This window comes from Cervus elaphus, chromosome 4 (assembly GCF_910594005.1).
Source record: "Cervus elaphus chromosome 4, mCerEla1.1, whole genome shotgun sequence".
Classification (NCBI taxonomy): domain Eukaryota; kingdom Metazoa; phylum Chordata; class Mammalia; order Artiodactyla; family Cervidae; genus Cervus; species Cervus elaphus.
In genome coordinates, this window is record NC_057818.1 from 36,208,410 (window position 1) to 36,224,475 (window position 16,066).

Genomic DNA, 16,066 nt, shown 5'->3' on the forward strand with positions numbered 1-16,066 from the left:
AGTTAAAAGATTAGTAGTGGGGATGTAATGTATAGTATGGTGACTATAGTTAACACTATTGTATGCTATGTTTGAGAGTTGCTAGGAGAGTAGATCCTAAAGTTCTCATCACAAGAAACACCCTCCCCCCATATAACTATAAGAAGTCATGGATGTTAATGAAATTTATCATGGTAGTAAGTTTGCAATATATGTAAAAATATATGTAAATCAAGCAATTATGCTGTGTACCTTAAAATTTCAGTTGATTTCAGTCGCTCAGTCGTGTCCGACTCTTTGCGACCCCATGGATCACAGCACATCAGGCCTCCCTGTCCGTCACCAACTCCCAGAGTTTACTCAAACTCATGTCCTTCGAGTCGGTGATGCCATCCAGCCATCTCATCCTCTATGTCCCCTTCTCCTCCTACCCCAAACCCCTCCCAGCATCAGGGTCTTTTCCAATGCGTCAACTCTTTGCATCAGGTGGCGAAAGTATTGGAGTTTCAGCTTCAGCATCAGTCCTTCCAATGAACACCCAGGACTGATCTCCTTTAGGATAGACTGGTTGAATCTCCTTGCAGTCCAAGGGACTCTCAAGAGTCTTCTCCAACACCACAGTTCAAAAGCATCAATTTTTTGGTGCTCAGCTTTCTTCACAGTCCAACTCTCACATCCATACATGACCACTGGAAAAACCATAGCCTTTACTAGATGGACCTTTGTTGGCAAAGTAATGTGTCTGCTTTTTAATATGCTGTCTAGGTTGGTCATAACTTTCAGTACTGTATGCCAATTATAGCTCGATAAAACTGAAAGAAAAAGATCAGGAAAACTCAGCATAGGAATTTTACCTTTTGTTATTAGAGCTTTAGTTTACTCTTAAATGAGAGCTTAATTTAGGAGAAGGATTCGTTGCTTCATTCTTTTATCTTTTTTTTTTTTTTAAGCCACACCATGCAGCTTCCGGGGTCTTAGTTCTCTGACTAGGGATTGAACCAGGGCCCTGGCAGTGAAAACACTAAGTCTTAGCCACTAGCCCACCAGGAAATTCCCCATTTCTTGTGTCTTTAACTTTTCTTCAGTTCAGTTCAGTCGCTCAGTTGTGTCTGACTCTTTGCGACCCCATGGACTACAGCACGCTAAGCTTCCCTGTCCATCACCAACTTCCAGAGCTTGCTCAAACTCACGTCCATCGAGTCAGTGATGCTATCCAACTGTCTCATCCTCTGTTGTCCCCTTCTCCTACCTTCAATCTTTCCTAGCATCAGGGTCTTATCCAATGAATCAGTTCTTCTCATCAGGTGGCCAAAGTATTGGAGTTTCAGCTTCAGCATCAGTCCTTCCAATGAATATTCAGGACTGATTTCCTTTAGGATGGACTGGTTGGATCTCCTTGCAGTCCAAGGGACTCTCAAGAGTCTATTCCAACACCACAGTTCAAAAGCATCAATTCTTCAGCACTCAGCTTTCTTTATAGTCCAACTCTCACATCCATATATGACTACTGGCAAACCCATAGCTTTGACTAGGTGGACCTTTGTTGGCAGAGTAATGCCTCTGCTTTTTAATACGCTGTCTAGGTTGGTCATAGCTTTCCTTCCAAGGAGCAAGCATTTTTTAATTTCATGACTGCAGCCACCATCTGCAGTGATTTTAGAGCCCAAGAAAAGAAAGTCTGTCACTGTTTCGATTATTTCTCCATCTATTTGCCATGAAGTGATGGGACTGGATGCCATGATCTTCGTTCTTTGAATGTTGAATTTTAAGCCAGCTTTTTCACTCTCCTCTTCTACCTTCATCAAAGGACCCTTTAGTTCCTCTTCGCTTTGTGCCATAAGGGTGGTGTCATCTGAGTATTTGAGGTTAATTGACATTTCTCCCAGCAATCTTGATTCCATCTGTGCTTCATCCTGTCCCGCATTTCACACAATATGCTGTGTGTATAAGTTAAAAAGCAAGGTGACAGTATACAGCTTTGACGTACTCCTTTCCCAGTTTGGAACCAGTCTGTTATTCCATGTCCAGTTCTAACTGTTGCTTCTTGACCTGCATACAGACTTCTCAGGAGGCAGATAAGGTGGTCTGGTATTCCCATCTCTTGAAGAATTTTTCTGAGTGAGTTGTGATCTACACAGTCAAAGGCTTTGGCATAGTCAGTGAAGCAGAAGTAGATGTTTTTCTGGAACTCTCTTGCTTTTTATATGATCCAGCGAATGTTAGCAATTTGATCCCTGGTTCCTCTGCCTTTTCTAAATCCAGCTTGAACATCTGGAAGTTCTCGGTTCACATACTGTTGAAGTCTGGCTTGGAGAATTTTGAGCATTACTTTGCTAGCGTGTGAGATGAATGCAGTTGTGCAGTAGCTTGAACATTCTTTGGCATTGTGTGTCTTTGGGATTGGAATGAAAACTGAGCTTTTCCAGTCCTGTGGCCACTGCTGCATTTTCCGTATTTGCTGGCATACTGAGTGCATCATTAACAGCATCATCTATTAGGATTTGAAATAGCTTAACTGGAATTTCATCACCTCCACTAGCTTTGTTTGTAGCGATGCTTCCTAAGGCCCACTTAACTTTGCATTCCAGGATGTCTGGCTCTAGTTGAATGATCACATCATGGTTATCTAGGTCATTAAGATCTTTTTTGTATAGTTCTTATGTGTATTTTTATCACCTCTTCTTAATATCTTCTGCTTCTGTTAGGTGCATCCCATTTCTGTCCTTTATTGTACCCATCTTTGCATGAAAATATTCCCTTGGTATCTCTAATTTTCTCAAAGAGATCTCTAGTCTTTCCCATTCTATTGTTTTCCTCTATTTTTTTGCATTGTTCACTTAGGAAGGCTTTCTTATTTCTCCTTGCCCTTCTTTAGAACTCTGCATTCAGATGGGTATATCTTTCCTTTTCGCTTTTGCCTTTCACTTATCAGCTAAGTTCTCCTCAGACAACCATTTTGCCTTTTTGCATCTCTTTTTCTTGGGGATGGTTTTGATCACCACCTCCTGTACAGTGTCATGAACCTCCATCCATAGTTCTTCAGGCACTCTGCCTATCAGATCTAATCCCTTGAATCTATTTGTCACTTCCAGTGTATAATCGTAAGGGATTTTATTTAGGTCATAACTGAATGGTCTGATGGTTTTCCCTACTTTCTGCAGTTTAAGTCTGAATTTTACAATGAGGAGTTCATGATGTGAGCCATCGTCAGCTCCCGGTCTTGTTTTTGATGTCTGTATAGAGCTTCTCCATGTTCCGCTACAAAGAATATAATCAGTCTGATTTCGGTATTGACCATCTGGTGATGTCCATGTGTAGAGTCATCTCTTATGTTGTTGCAAGAGGATGTTTGTTATGACTAGTGCATTCTCTTGGCCAAACTCTGTTAGCCTTTGCCCTGCTTCATTTTGTACTCCAAGGCCAAAGCCTGTTATTCCAGGTATCTCTTGACTTCCAACTTTTGCCACCCAGTCCCCTATGATGAAAAGGATATCTTTTTATGGTGTTAGTTCTAGAAGTTCTTATAGGTCATCATAGAAATTTGTAGGTCATCATAGAAAGTCAAGAAATTGACTTCTCTTACCAGGAGAAAAATTATTTACAAGTGCTTAAATGAATTTCCTACCCCCAAATAAGGGAAGGGGCAATTCCCTGGCCGTCCAGTGGCTAGGACTTGGTATTTCCATTGCCATTGCCCCAGGTTCAGTCCCTGGCCAGGGAGCTAAGATCCCAGAAATCCATGTGACAACGGCCAAAAAAAAAAAAAAAAAAGGATTCCCTAAGAATTTTATAGTTTAAATCATACAATATTTAGGTCTTTTCTCAATTTGAGCTAATTTTTGTATATGGTGTTAGGTGTGGATCCAACTATATTCTTTTGCATGTAGGTACCTAGTTTTCTCAGCATTTTTTGTTGAAAAGAGTCCTTTCCTTATTGAATGTTAAAAATCATTCCTAGTGATCCAGCGGTTAGGGCTCAGCTCTTTCACTGCTGGGGCCCAGGTTCAGTCCTTGTTTGGAGAAATAAGATTCTGCAAGCTGTGTGGCATGGCCAAAAACAAAACTGAAAAAAAAATCATTTGACCATATGTGCAAGAGTTTATTTCTAGGCTCTCTATTCTATCCCATTGGTCTTGATGTCTGTATGCTAGTCCCACAGTATTTTGATTACAGTAGCTTTATAGTAAGTTTTGAAATCTAAGAGTGGATGTATTCACCCTTGTTTTTGAAAATTGTTTTGGCTATTCAGGGTCTGTTGAAATTCCATATGACTTCTGGGATAGATTTTTCTATTTCTGTAAAAATAACTTTGAGATTTTTATGCAGCTTGCATTGAATTTGTCAATTGCTTTAGGTAGTATTGTTCCAGTTCTTGAGCATAGGAATTTTTCCTATTTATTCATGTCTTTAATTTTTTTCAGCAATGTTTTGTAGTTTTCATAGTGTTAATTCCTGGGTATTTTATTCTTTTTGGTGCCATTGTAAATGGAATTGTTTTTGCAATTTCCTTTTCAGGTTGTTCATTGTGTATAGAAATGCAACTGATTTTCATATGTTGATTTTATGTGCTGCTTCTTAGTTGAATTCATTTATTATCTCCAGCAATTTTTGTTTTTTTGATAGAATTGTTAGAGTTTTCTGTAGAGAAGGGCTTCCCTAGTGGCTCAGATGGTAAAGAATCTGTCTGCAATGTGCCCTGGAGTGTGCCCTTCTCCCCTGGAGAAGGGAATGGCTATCTACTCCAGTAGTCTTGCCTGCAGAATCCCATGGACAGAGAAGCCTGGCAGGCTACAGTCTATGGGATTGCAAAGAATTGGACATGACTGAGTGACTAACACTTTCTGTAGATAAGATTATATCATCTGTGATGTGATAGAGGTTAATTATGGATGGAACCTTACCTCCTGTTCCTTTTTCTTAAAATGAGGATAGTAATACACTTAGTTAAGAGTTAAGGGGATCAAATGAAATGTTGCATGTAAAGAACATAATAAATGCTCAGGAAGTATTTGTTGTTGTTTAGTCACTTATTTGTGTCTGACTTTCTGCAACCCAGTGGACTGCAGCAAGCCAGGCTGCAGTCTCAAATGGTTACAGTATTGTGATTCCATTTGTATATGTGACACTGTTCGTAAGATGGAGACTAGATTAGTGGTTGCCAGGGAACAGGAACTGGTTGAAGATTGTGAATGTAAAGGGGTAGCACAAGAGCATTCTTTTGTGGTAATGAGGAGTTCTGGATCATGACTGTTACAGTGGTTACTTGAATCTACATATGGGATAAAATTGCATAAAAATAGACACATACTTTGTTACACAGTGATAAGTTTTATAAAGGAATAAATATTTTGAGTTTTATCCTAAATGTTACTGAAATTTAAGATGGAGATTATAGTATTTTTTTTTCCATAACTAGACTTTGTATTCATCATATACTAAGATTCATTTCCAGGTAATGACTTTTTATATGATATTGTTATATGCACATTTATAATTTGAAGCAGTTGATATTATGGAAGTTTTGAATTTTTAGTATCTCTACATTGTATGTCATGTTTCTAATATTAATATATTCAGATCCCCTCCTTCCAAGTAATGTAGCAGAACTGATAATAGAACTCCCCTTTTTGAAGCTGCTCTAGTCTGTCCTGTAGCGACCTTCGGGCTTTAACCCTCCAGCTTTAGTTAAATTAAGCACACACAGGCCTTTGCTATGGAAACGTACAGAATCATAACAAACAGCTTACTTTGTTCTGTAGACCAGAAGGTGATCTGAAGAGAAGTATCATGATACTAAAAGAAAGATTTTAGAGTAGTGTTAACAGTAACGATAATTTGTTTCCTATAACATATGGGTAACAAATGGGATGGGATAATAGTCTAATTAATTTGATGTTCTTTTAAAATCCTTGAAATGCAAAGGAGAAGCCCTGTTTTTCCTATGCTGTAGTATATATGCTTGGAGCAGATGTTGGCTGAACTATGTATTATGAAATATATTCCCTTTGAAATTTTATATGCCTGATTACCTTCCTCCGTCACTGGCTCATTTTACTATCAAATATAAAGGACAGGTGGCTTATGTCTTTGCCAAACTGGTATTAATATGAGTCATCTAATACGACTGGCATACTTTGGAATATATTGAATAGTACTTACTGGTATGTTATGTGATATTTGGGTAACTTTATAGATAGTAATAAAATTTTTAATTTGTATTTTCTATTTTAGATTTTACTACTTCATTTAAAGTAACTACTTTAGTGGCTGTAATTCTTATTTAAATAATTCTGTTGACTAACCTGGTGTCATTTTGTTCCACCAAATTGTACTCTCTCATTCCAAAATATGTTCATTCAGCAATGATGAGATGCCTGTAACATGCTAGGTGCTATACTAGGCTCTGGAGATGACAAAATGTACACTGTCGTCCTCATGGTACTTTGGGGCAGGTGGTAAAGTTATTGGTACTTTTTCTTCCACTATGTGAACATTTGGTTCCATAGAGTAATTTGTTCAATGTAGGATTAAACATGATAAAGCAGTAAGTATAGCAGAAAGGATGGTTAACCATGAATTTGGGAGTAGTTCCTTAATCTATCTTAGCTTCAGATTCTTCGTCTATAAAGAAAATGGCATAAATTCCATGAGAGTTTTAGAATTAAATGAACTAATTTAGTTAAAGGGTATCTCCACTCTCTGTTTTTTCACCTCTGGGTCAAAATGTGGAGGAATCTGTTTCTGCATCATCACTTACCCCATCTGCCTTCATACAAACCAAAAGGGAAAAATGACTGAACTTTATTTGTGTGCATTTGTACATCTACGCCCTCATTTTTACTATTTCTTCTTTAGTTAGTCATTTATTTAGGCTTTTTTTTTACTGTAATCATATTGACATTTTATCATTTTATGGAATATTTTCCATTCATTTAAAAGCTTTAAAATTTATTAACTTGTTTATACCAAGATGTAAAAAGATATCACAACTAAATATTAATAGATTTCTTAAATACACAAATATTTAAGTATTTACAGGAAATTGCAATTTCCAGTTCAATATACTGGATTAAACACATGTGTTTACCTTCATTAGACATTAAGCAGTTACAGCTTAAGCTTTTTGGTTGGAGAAATCATTTTACATAAGAAGCAGAAATCATTTTACACTAAAGAACCTTGAGAAGGCTCAAGAGGTTGAAGCACTGATATCTCTGAAAGTGGGGTGTGAGCTGGGGCTAAAAACAGAAGAATTGGTTAAAGATCTACAAAAGAAGCAAACGTCACAGTTTTTCCTTTCTTATGTGGTATAACCAAGTGATAACAACTGGCTTACCTTGGGAGAATTTTGGAAATTTATTCTTTAGAGAGAGTGAAATAGAAGTTCTAGGTTCTAGAATAACTGAAGGCAGGGTTTGGGGCTTTATACAGAAAATGGTATGGGGCTGAAAGAGGAGGCATAATGAAAGTCTGTGTCCTGAATAGAGAGACTTCTGACTCCTCTTGACTCCTAAAGGTTTATGTTCCCTAGACAGGAGACTGGAAGATTTGCTTTTAGGCAAACTGGTCCAAGATAAAATACCTTTGTGCCTCTTGACTTGCAAATATTCTAGACCAGTGGTTCTCAACCCTATCAGACCCAACCCCACTCTCAAAATTGTAAACAAATATTTTATAATACTGCTTTATTTACCTGAAATGGAAATGCAAAGATAATATAATCAGCCTACATAATATAATTTTAGAAATATCAATATAATGCTTTAATATTGAGGAAATAAATTTAGAAAACTAAATTATAGCAAAAAGTTACGTTTCAAAATGAAAGGCTTGGTAACAACTGTTCAGTTGAGTCGCTCAGTTGTGTCCGACTCTGCAACCCCATGGACTACAGCACACCAGGCCTCCCTGTCCATCACCAACTCCCGGAGTCTATTCAAACTCATGTACATTGAGTTGGTGATGCCATCCAACCATCTCATCCTCTGTCGTCCCCTTCTGCTCCTGCCTTCAATCTTTCCCAGCATCAGGGTCTTTTCCAGTGAGTCAGTTCTTCGCATCAGGTGGCCAAAGTATTGAAGCTTCAACATCAGTCCTTCCAGTGAATATTCAGGACTGATTTCCTTTAGGATTGACTGGTTCGATCTCCTTGCAGTCCAAGGGAATCTCAAGAGTCTTCTCCAACACTCACTTCTACCCTTGTTTAAATTTTGAGTACACATGATTTTAGTGCTTTAGCTTCTTAGCTGGTTTCCGTGATTTTGTTTTTTTTCCCCTAAACAGAGCCTTAATTGCTTTTTATCATGTACTTCCCTATTTCCTATATCATTGTGATTAATAAATTTCTGCCTTTAAAGGTCTTCACTAATTCCTTAAAATTTAATACATGCCACTTTGTTCTCTATTTTAGTGTCACCTGTATAATACTGACTGAAGCAGTGACATTTGATACAGATATTTTCATAACACATCCTCAATAAAAAGAGGAAAAGATAGACTGGTAAATAAGACAGAGTTTCTGCCTTTTTGAAACTTATGTGGTACTGAGGCGAACAGATATAAACAAATTATAAAATACTTTTAATAGTAATAAACACTATGAAAATTAATAAAATGGGATAAAGGGATAGAAATATGTTTCAGATAGGGTGGTTTTCTCTGAGGAGCTGACCTTTGAGTGCAAGCTGAAGCAGTGAGGTAATGTGACAATCAGAGGGAAGAATATTCCAAAGGGATAAAATATTAAGTATGAAGCTCCTGAGGGTCCAAAGAGCTTAAGTGGTTCATGCAATAAGGCCAGGATGACCAGAACAGACTGTGGAAGGGAGAGAGTAGGAGAAGGTACGGCAGCACATTATCTAGGGCCCAGATCACATAGGACTTGTAAATATTTGTAGGGTATTTGAATTTAGTTCTCAGTGTGGAAGGAAGCCACTAGAGAGTTCTGAGCAGGGAGGTAAAGTTATCCGGTTAATGTTACAAGTTTGTTCTGGCTCCTTTACAGAAAACAGGCTATCAGGGAGCAAGAATAAGAACAGGGAGAGCAGTTACAAGGCTGTTGCAATGGTCCAGGCTTTATTTGCTTCTCTAAATGTTACAGGACTGAAAACCATCCTGAGTAAATCCTTTTTTTCTGATAACAGGAAAAAAATTTCATGTCCTTTCCTGGGTAGAGAAGGATAATCAATAAATTATGATGTTGCTTGGTTACAGGAGAAGGCAATCGCAACCCACTCCAGTACTCTTGCCTGGAATATCCCATGGACGGAGGAGCCTGGTAGGCTGCAGTCCATGGGGTCGCTAAGGGTCAGACCCGACTGAGTGACTTCGCTTTCACGTTTCACTTCATGCATTGGAGAAGGAAATGGCAACCCACTCCAGTGTTCTTGCCTGGAGAATCCCAGGGACGGGCGAACCTGATAGGTACCGTCTCTGGGGTTGCACAGAGTTGGACACGACTGGAGTGATTTAGCAGCAAGAGCAGCAGCACTCCCTAGAGCCTGTACTCTGCAATGAGAAGCCACTGTAGTAAGAAGCCTGCACACTGCAGCTAGAGAGTAGCCCCCACTAACTGCATCTAGAGAAAAGCCAGTGTAGCAACAGAGACCCAGCAAAGCCAAAACTAAATAAATACAGAATTATAAAAAAAAAACTACTGTGAACCACAGTGAAGGGAAAAGAGTCAGTAGAAGCAGACCCAGAGGTGGCCCAAATCCAGCTCTACATCTGGGTTGGACTTATCAGATAGAGACTTTGACATAACAGTGATAAAATGCTAAATTAACTAGTAGAAAAGGTGGGCTAAATATGTGAAGCGATGAAGGAATTCCAGTAGAGATGTGGAAATTTGATAAAATTTAACAGCTTTCATTAAAAAAAAAACAAAACACCCAAGCAAACTAGGAAAAGTGGGGAAGTCCTTAACATGATCAAGGTCATTTATGAAAAGCCCACAGCTGACATCATCCTGGTAAAAGACTGCCATCTTTTCCCCTAAGATCAGGAACAAGACAAGGTTGCTTGCTTTTGTCACTGCTGTTCAACATTTGTGCCAGAAGTTCTCACCAGAGCTCTTAGGCAATAAAAAGAAATAAAAGACATCCAAATTGGAGAGGAAGAGGTAAAATTATCTCTATTAACAGATGACATGCTCTTCTACTTTAAAAATCCTGAATAATCCCCAAGAAAGCTGCTAGAGCTAATAAATTAGTTCAGGGAAGTTTCTGGGCAGGAGATCAACACATACTTAACCAGTTGTGTTTTTGTGTATTTCTGTGTGAAAGTTGCTCAGTCATGTCTGACTGTTTGTGACCTCATGGGCTATTCAGTCCATGGAATTCTTCAAACCAGAATACTGGGGTGGGTAGCTAGTTCCTTTCTCCAGGGGATCTTCCCAACTCAGGGATTGAACCCAGGCCTCCCACATTGCAGGCAGATTCTTTACTATCTGAGCCACCAGGGAAGCACATATAGGTGATAAACAACCCAAAGAGGACATTAAGGAAGCAGTTTCACTTACAATAGCATCTAAAAGTATTAAATAGTTAGGAATTAATTTAACCAAGGAGATTTATATAAGACTTGTATGCTGAAAATTATAAAATATTGCTGAAAGAAAAGTAAATGGAAATATATAAAGTAATTTAAAAAATATATAAAGTAAAAACAAGCACTTCCCTGGGAATCGAGTGGTTAAGACTTTGTTTTCCAGTGCAGAGGGTGCAAGTTCAGTCCCTGGTTGAGGAGCTAAGATCCCATGTGCCTCCAGGCCAAAAAACCCAAAACATAAGATAGAAAGCAGTATTACAACAAATTCAATAAAGACTTTAAAAAATGGTCTACTTAAACAATATTTTTAAAAAAAATATAAAGTAGAAATAAAATCCAAGTATACTTAGAACAAAAATATTTAGACATCCCATTTTCATGGGAGGGAGACTTAATTAAGATACCAGTGCTCCCCAAAGAAATCTACAGATTTAATGGAGTACTTAGCCAGATTCCAACAGTCCTTTTTGCAGAATGGAAAAGCATATTCTCAAATTCATATGGAATTGCAAGGGGCCTCAAGTAGCTGAAACAATCCAGAAAAAGAAGAATAAAGTTGGAGGATTTCCTCTCCCTGACTTGTAACATACTACAAAACTACAGTATTTTAAGCAGTACGGTGCTGGCATAAAGACAGACCAATGAAGTAGAATAGAAAGCCCAGAAATAAGTTCTAACATGTATGATGAATTAGTTTTTGATAGGGTTCCAAGACCATTCAGTGGGAGAAATGAGTCTTTTCAACAGATGGTGCTGGGAAAATTAGATATCCATAAGCAAGACAATGTAGTTGAATCCTTGCCTTATATGATATACAAAAATTAACTCAAAGTGGATCAAAGATCTAATGCAAGACCTAAAACTATAAAATTTTGGAACAAAACTTGAGGAAAATCTTCTCAACATTGGACTTGGTAGTGGTTTCTTAAGCATGATAGCTAAAGCACAAGCAACAAAAGAAACAAATCAGATTCCATCAAAATTAAGAAGGGTCTTCCCAGGTGCTGTAGTTGGTTAATCTGCCAATGCAGGAGACACAAGAGACGTGGGTTCGATCCCTGGATTGGAAAGATCCCCTGGAGTAGGAAATGGTAACCCTTTCTAGTATTCTTGCCTGGGAAAATCAGGGACAGAGGAGCCTGGTGGGCTACAGTCCAGGTTTGCAGAGTTGGGCATGACTGAGCATGCACAAAGGCAAAAGGCAAAATTTAAAAAACTTGTGTGTGTCAAAGGACACAACCAAGAAAGTGAAAAAAATAACCTGCAGAATGGGAGATAGTATTTACTAATCACATATCTGCAAGGGATTAATATTCAGATTATATGAAGAACTCATACAGCTTTGAAGAATAACATCAAAACAAATATAAATGCACACCCATATGTACTCCCAAAGAATGTTGATTTTTTTTGTTTAAGCAGGCACTTAACTTGGTTGGAGTCAACCTGTAAAACCTGTCTCCCTGTGCTTGGTGGTAGCTCATTATTTCATTTCAGTTATTTTAGCCTTAGGCTGCTTGAGTCTGTCCTGTTATGGATGGTTTACAGGTCAGCCAAAGAACTGGGCGGAGTATGTGTATATATATAACTTGGAGCACCCCCTCTCTGGCTCTCTCTTCAGGGATTTGCCTCTACTTTCCAGAGGTTATGACAGGCTCTGTCCTTGGTTCTTCAAGCCCTTCAGACTGTAGATTTCTTTGGAGGTTTCAGTCACACTGTTAAAGCATGGACTCTGGCTTTCCTTCAGATTAAAGCCTTAAAAACAGGAAACACACCTTCCCTTGTTTTCTTCTTACATGTGTCAGTTTGTTTCTAGTATCTGTTTACCTTGATACTTTCCTTCCTTTCAAAGTCATTCTTTATATTTGTTCCAGTTTATAGTAGCTGTAGGGCTTCCCTGGTGGGTCAGGCAGTAAAGAATCTGCCTGCAATGCAGGAGACCTGGGTTAGATCCCTGGGTTGGGAAGATCCCCTGGAGGAGGGCATGGCAATCCTCTCCAGTATTCTTGCCTGGGGAATCCCCATGGACAGAGGTGCCTGGTGGGCTGCAGTCCATGGGGTCGCAAAGAGTCAGATACGACTGAGCGACTAAGCCCAGTATAGCACACGTAGTTGCTGTGTGCATGATGGCAGGTCCGATGGGTGCTACTCAGCCTCAGACTGAACACGGGAGTCTCCCTAAGTGCTTTAGGCTCTGTTTCTTTTAACTGCCTCTTTTCTTGTGGTCACAATTTTTACCTCCATACCTCCTGGCCGTCACCCTTCTTCATCCTGTGTAGCTATTTTAACCCAGGCAATAGCAAAGAGTACCAAAGAAAGTCAAGTAGCCTAGCTTTTTAAGTCCGTTGAAACGCCAAGTTGGAAACATGGAAAAGGACTTTTCAGGTCATTTCTACTAAAAGTGTCTCTGGTTTTAATAGCCTGATGAGGACCTTCCCACATATGCTGATCTTTAAGTCTGATCTGGATGGTTAATGTAGCCTGGAGCACAGAATCAACATTTCTTTTATGTTCTACATAGCACTCTATCAAGGCTTTTCAGAATTTAGGTGGATCTAGCTTTTAATCCCCCCAAACCCCCTCATCCCTTTGTAATATATTCCAGAATTTTATAACTCTTAAAATATTTCTGCAATTTAGAGGGTTGTTCACTTGTTACTTGTTTTGACTATTGAGATAAGATTTTATGTATCAATAGTATATGATATAAATACAAGACTTATTGTTGTAAACTTACTGTAAAATGCATGGATAATGACTTGTAATTTTTCTGTGTTTGCTCTTCCAAATTAGCTCCTGGGCTATAGTGAAAAGCCAATAAATCTACAGATGTTTATTGGAACAGCAGATGACCGATATTTACGGCCTCATGCATTTTACCAGGTGCATCGAATCACTGGGAAGACAGTTGCTACTGCAAGCCAAGAGATAATAATTACCAGCACAAAGGTTTTGGAAATTCCACTTCTTCCTGAAAACAATATGTCAGCCAGGTATCTTGAAACATCCTGAAATGGACTGTTTTTTCTTTTCCTGAAATAATTTTCAGAAGAAAATATATTTATTTAGATATTAATAGCACAAAAATAAAATAGTCACTATTCTGAATTAACTGAATAACATTATATAAACAATGAGAGTATATTTGCTAAGGTTGGTATCATATTTCTGTAAAGAAAATTCAATTCAGCGAAAGTTTATGCCCATACCAGCCAAGCATCATTCTAGGTGATAGACACAAATATGTGAACTTTTTTCAAGTAGCCCACAGTCTAATCAGTTCAGTTGCTCAGTCGTGTCGGACTCTTTGTGACCCCATGAACCACAGCATGCCAGGCCTCCCCTGTCCGTCACCAACTGCTGGAGTTTACCCAAACCCATGTCCATTGAGTTGGTGATGCCATCCAACCGTCTCATCCTCTGACTTCCCCTTCTCCTGCCCTCAGTCTTTCCCAGCATCAGAGTCTTTTCAAATGAGTCAGCTCTTCGCATCAAGTGGCCAAAGTATTGGAGTTTCAGCTTCAACATCAGTCCTTCCAATGAACACCCAGGACTGATCTCCTTTAGGATGGACTGGTTGGATCTCTTTGCAGTCCAAGGGACTCTCAAGTGTCTTCTCCAGCACCACAGTTCAAAAGCATCAGTTCTTCGGTGCTCAGCTTTCTTTATAGTCCAAGTCTCACATCCATACATGACTACTGGAAAAACCATAGCCTTGACTAGACGGACCTTTGTTGACAAAGTAATGTCTCTGCTTTTTAATATGCTGTCTAGTTTGGTCATAACTTTCCTTCCAAGGAGTAAACGGCTTTTAATGTCATAGGGTCGACAGTAAATAATTGCAGTACAATTGTGATTGATAAGTTTCCTTAAAGAAAACTTTTGCCTGCTTTCAGGTGTCCCATTTTATCCATATCCAAATAAAATGAGATTTTGCCAAATTTTGAATGAGAATGCAATAGAGTTTTGTTCAAGTGGATTAGTTAGGAATGTATAGTACCTGTAATAGAGACCTGAAATGCAGTGGCTTAAACAGCGAGAAGTTTAATTTTTCTTTCTGCAAAAGAAATACACAGATAGGCATTTTAGGGCTAGCATAGTGGCTCCATAAGTCATTGGGGCCCCAAGCTCCTTCTCTTTTTTCTTTGCTATTTTTAGGGTGTAGTTTTCATCCTCAAGATTGCCTCATGATCCACAGTGGTGGCTAGAGCTCTTCCTATCATAACTGTAATCCTGGAAGGAATAGGAAGAAGGGGTAGGAGGAAGGGTGGGAGAGAATTTTCATCTGAGTCAGGCCTCTTTAAAGAGCTTTTCCCAGAAACTTACCCAACACTTTTACTGCATCTCATTGGTCATCCTTGTGTATAGGGAAGACCTGGATATGTTTTGTTTTTTTTTTAACCTGAGTACATTGCCACTTCTAAAAAGATAGGGGTCTATTACTAAGAAAAGCAGAAAAAGGACATTTAGTAGGCAACCATTACTTTGCCGCAATCAGGGATGTGAAACTTACAGTGTCTTTTTTAGAGAAATTGTTTCAAACTATAATATAGGTCTTTCTTAAGATGGCATTGATATCTGTCCCAGGCTATTGGAAGAATAGTCATATTAAAATCATATTTCAGTCTCAAGCTCTCCTCCTTTAAATTTATATTTTTATTTAATTGAATATACCCCTGAAGACATGGTAATTTATGATATAACTGTACAGTTATAAAATAATAATTGCTTTTTATCTACTTACTAGCAGAAAAGACAAATTAATATAGATTTAAATAAAACCTTATCTTTGCCTGCTTTGTTCAAGTCAGTAGTACTCGAGAACTCAATCCTACTAAGTCATTACATGGGCTCAAATAAGAGTTTTTTCATGGCTGTGGCACTGTTAGCTGATAATCTCTACTCTTATATTTCTGTGTTCTGCAGTATATAAAAAGAACTTTGTATTCGCAGCTGATCCTTATTCAGGTACATGAGCAAAACTCTTAAAGAAAAATGTTGACTCTGCTTCCAGGCATCCTGTTTGACCCATTTTCAAATAAGGTGAGGTGGCCAGCCTCTAATGAGAATGCAAGAAGACTTTCTCCCTTCCTCCCTTTTACTCTTGGATCTTACATTTTAAATTTTTTTTAGCTGTACCATGAGACTTATGGGATCTTAGTTCCCCAACCAGGGATCAAACCTAGGTCCTTGGCAGTGGAAGCACAGAGGTCTAACCACAGGATGGCCAGGGAATTCCCTAGGATCTTGTTCATTTAGCATCAAAAAACACATGAAAATACTGTTATTTAGATGCAGAGGGGAATTTGAAAATCAACGTTGAACTGTCTTTTTCTGAGAACCCATAAAATTGCTTCTTAGGTGACAGTTTGCAGGCCATGTTTCCATTCATTCCTCTGGATATTTTAAGCAGTAGACTTTACCAGACAAGGAGAGACCTACAAAAACTTTATCATTGTTATTTTTTTTTTTTTGTCATTGTTATTTTTTGCCTCAGCTTCCTGAAGTTCATGATCAAGCTCAATTATAGTAATTCATA

The 16,066-nt window shown here is 38.5% G+C and overlaps 1 protein-coding gene across 3 annotated transcripts in view; it reads left to right on the plus strand.

Annotated features, from left to right (window-relative positions):
* Positions 1 to 16,066, plus strand: part of NFATC3 (nuclear factor of activated T cells 3) — a 92,803-nt gene that overhangs the window by 36,638 nt on the left and 40,099 nt on the right. For all 3 annotated transcript variants that reach the window (XM_043898877.1, XM_043898876.1, XM_043898875.1), the window contains exon 4: positions 13,321 to 13,520. In XM_043898877.1, the coding sequence (XP_043754812.1) occupies positions 13,321 to 13,520 (200 nt within the window). The remainder of the gene's footprint in view (positions 1 to 13,320; positions 13,521 to 16,066) is intronic.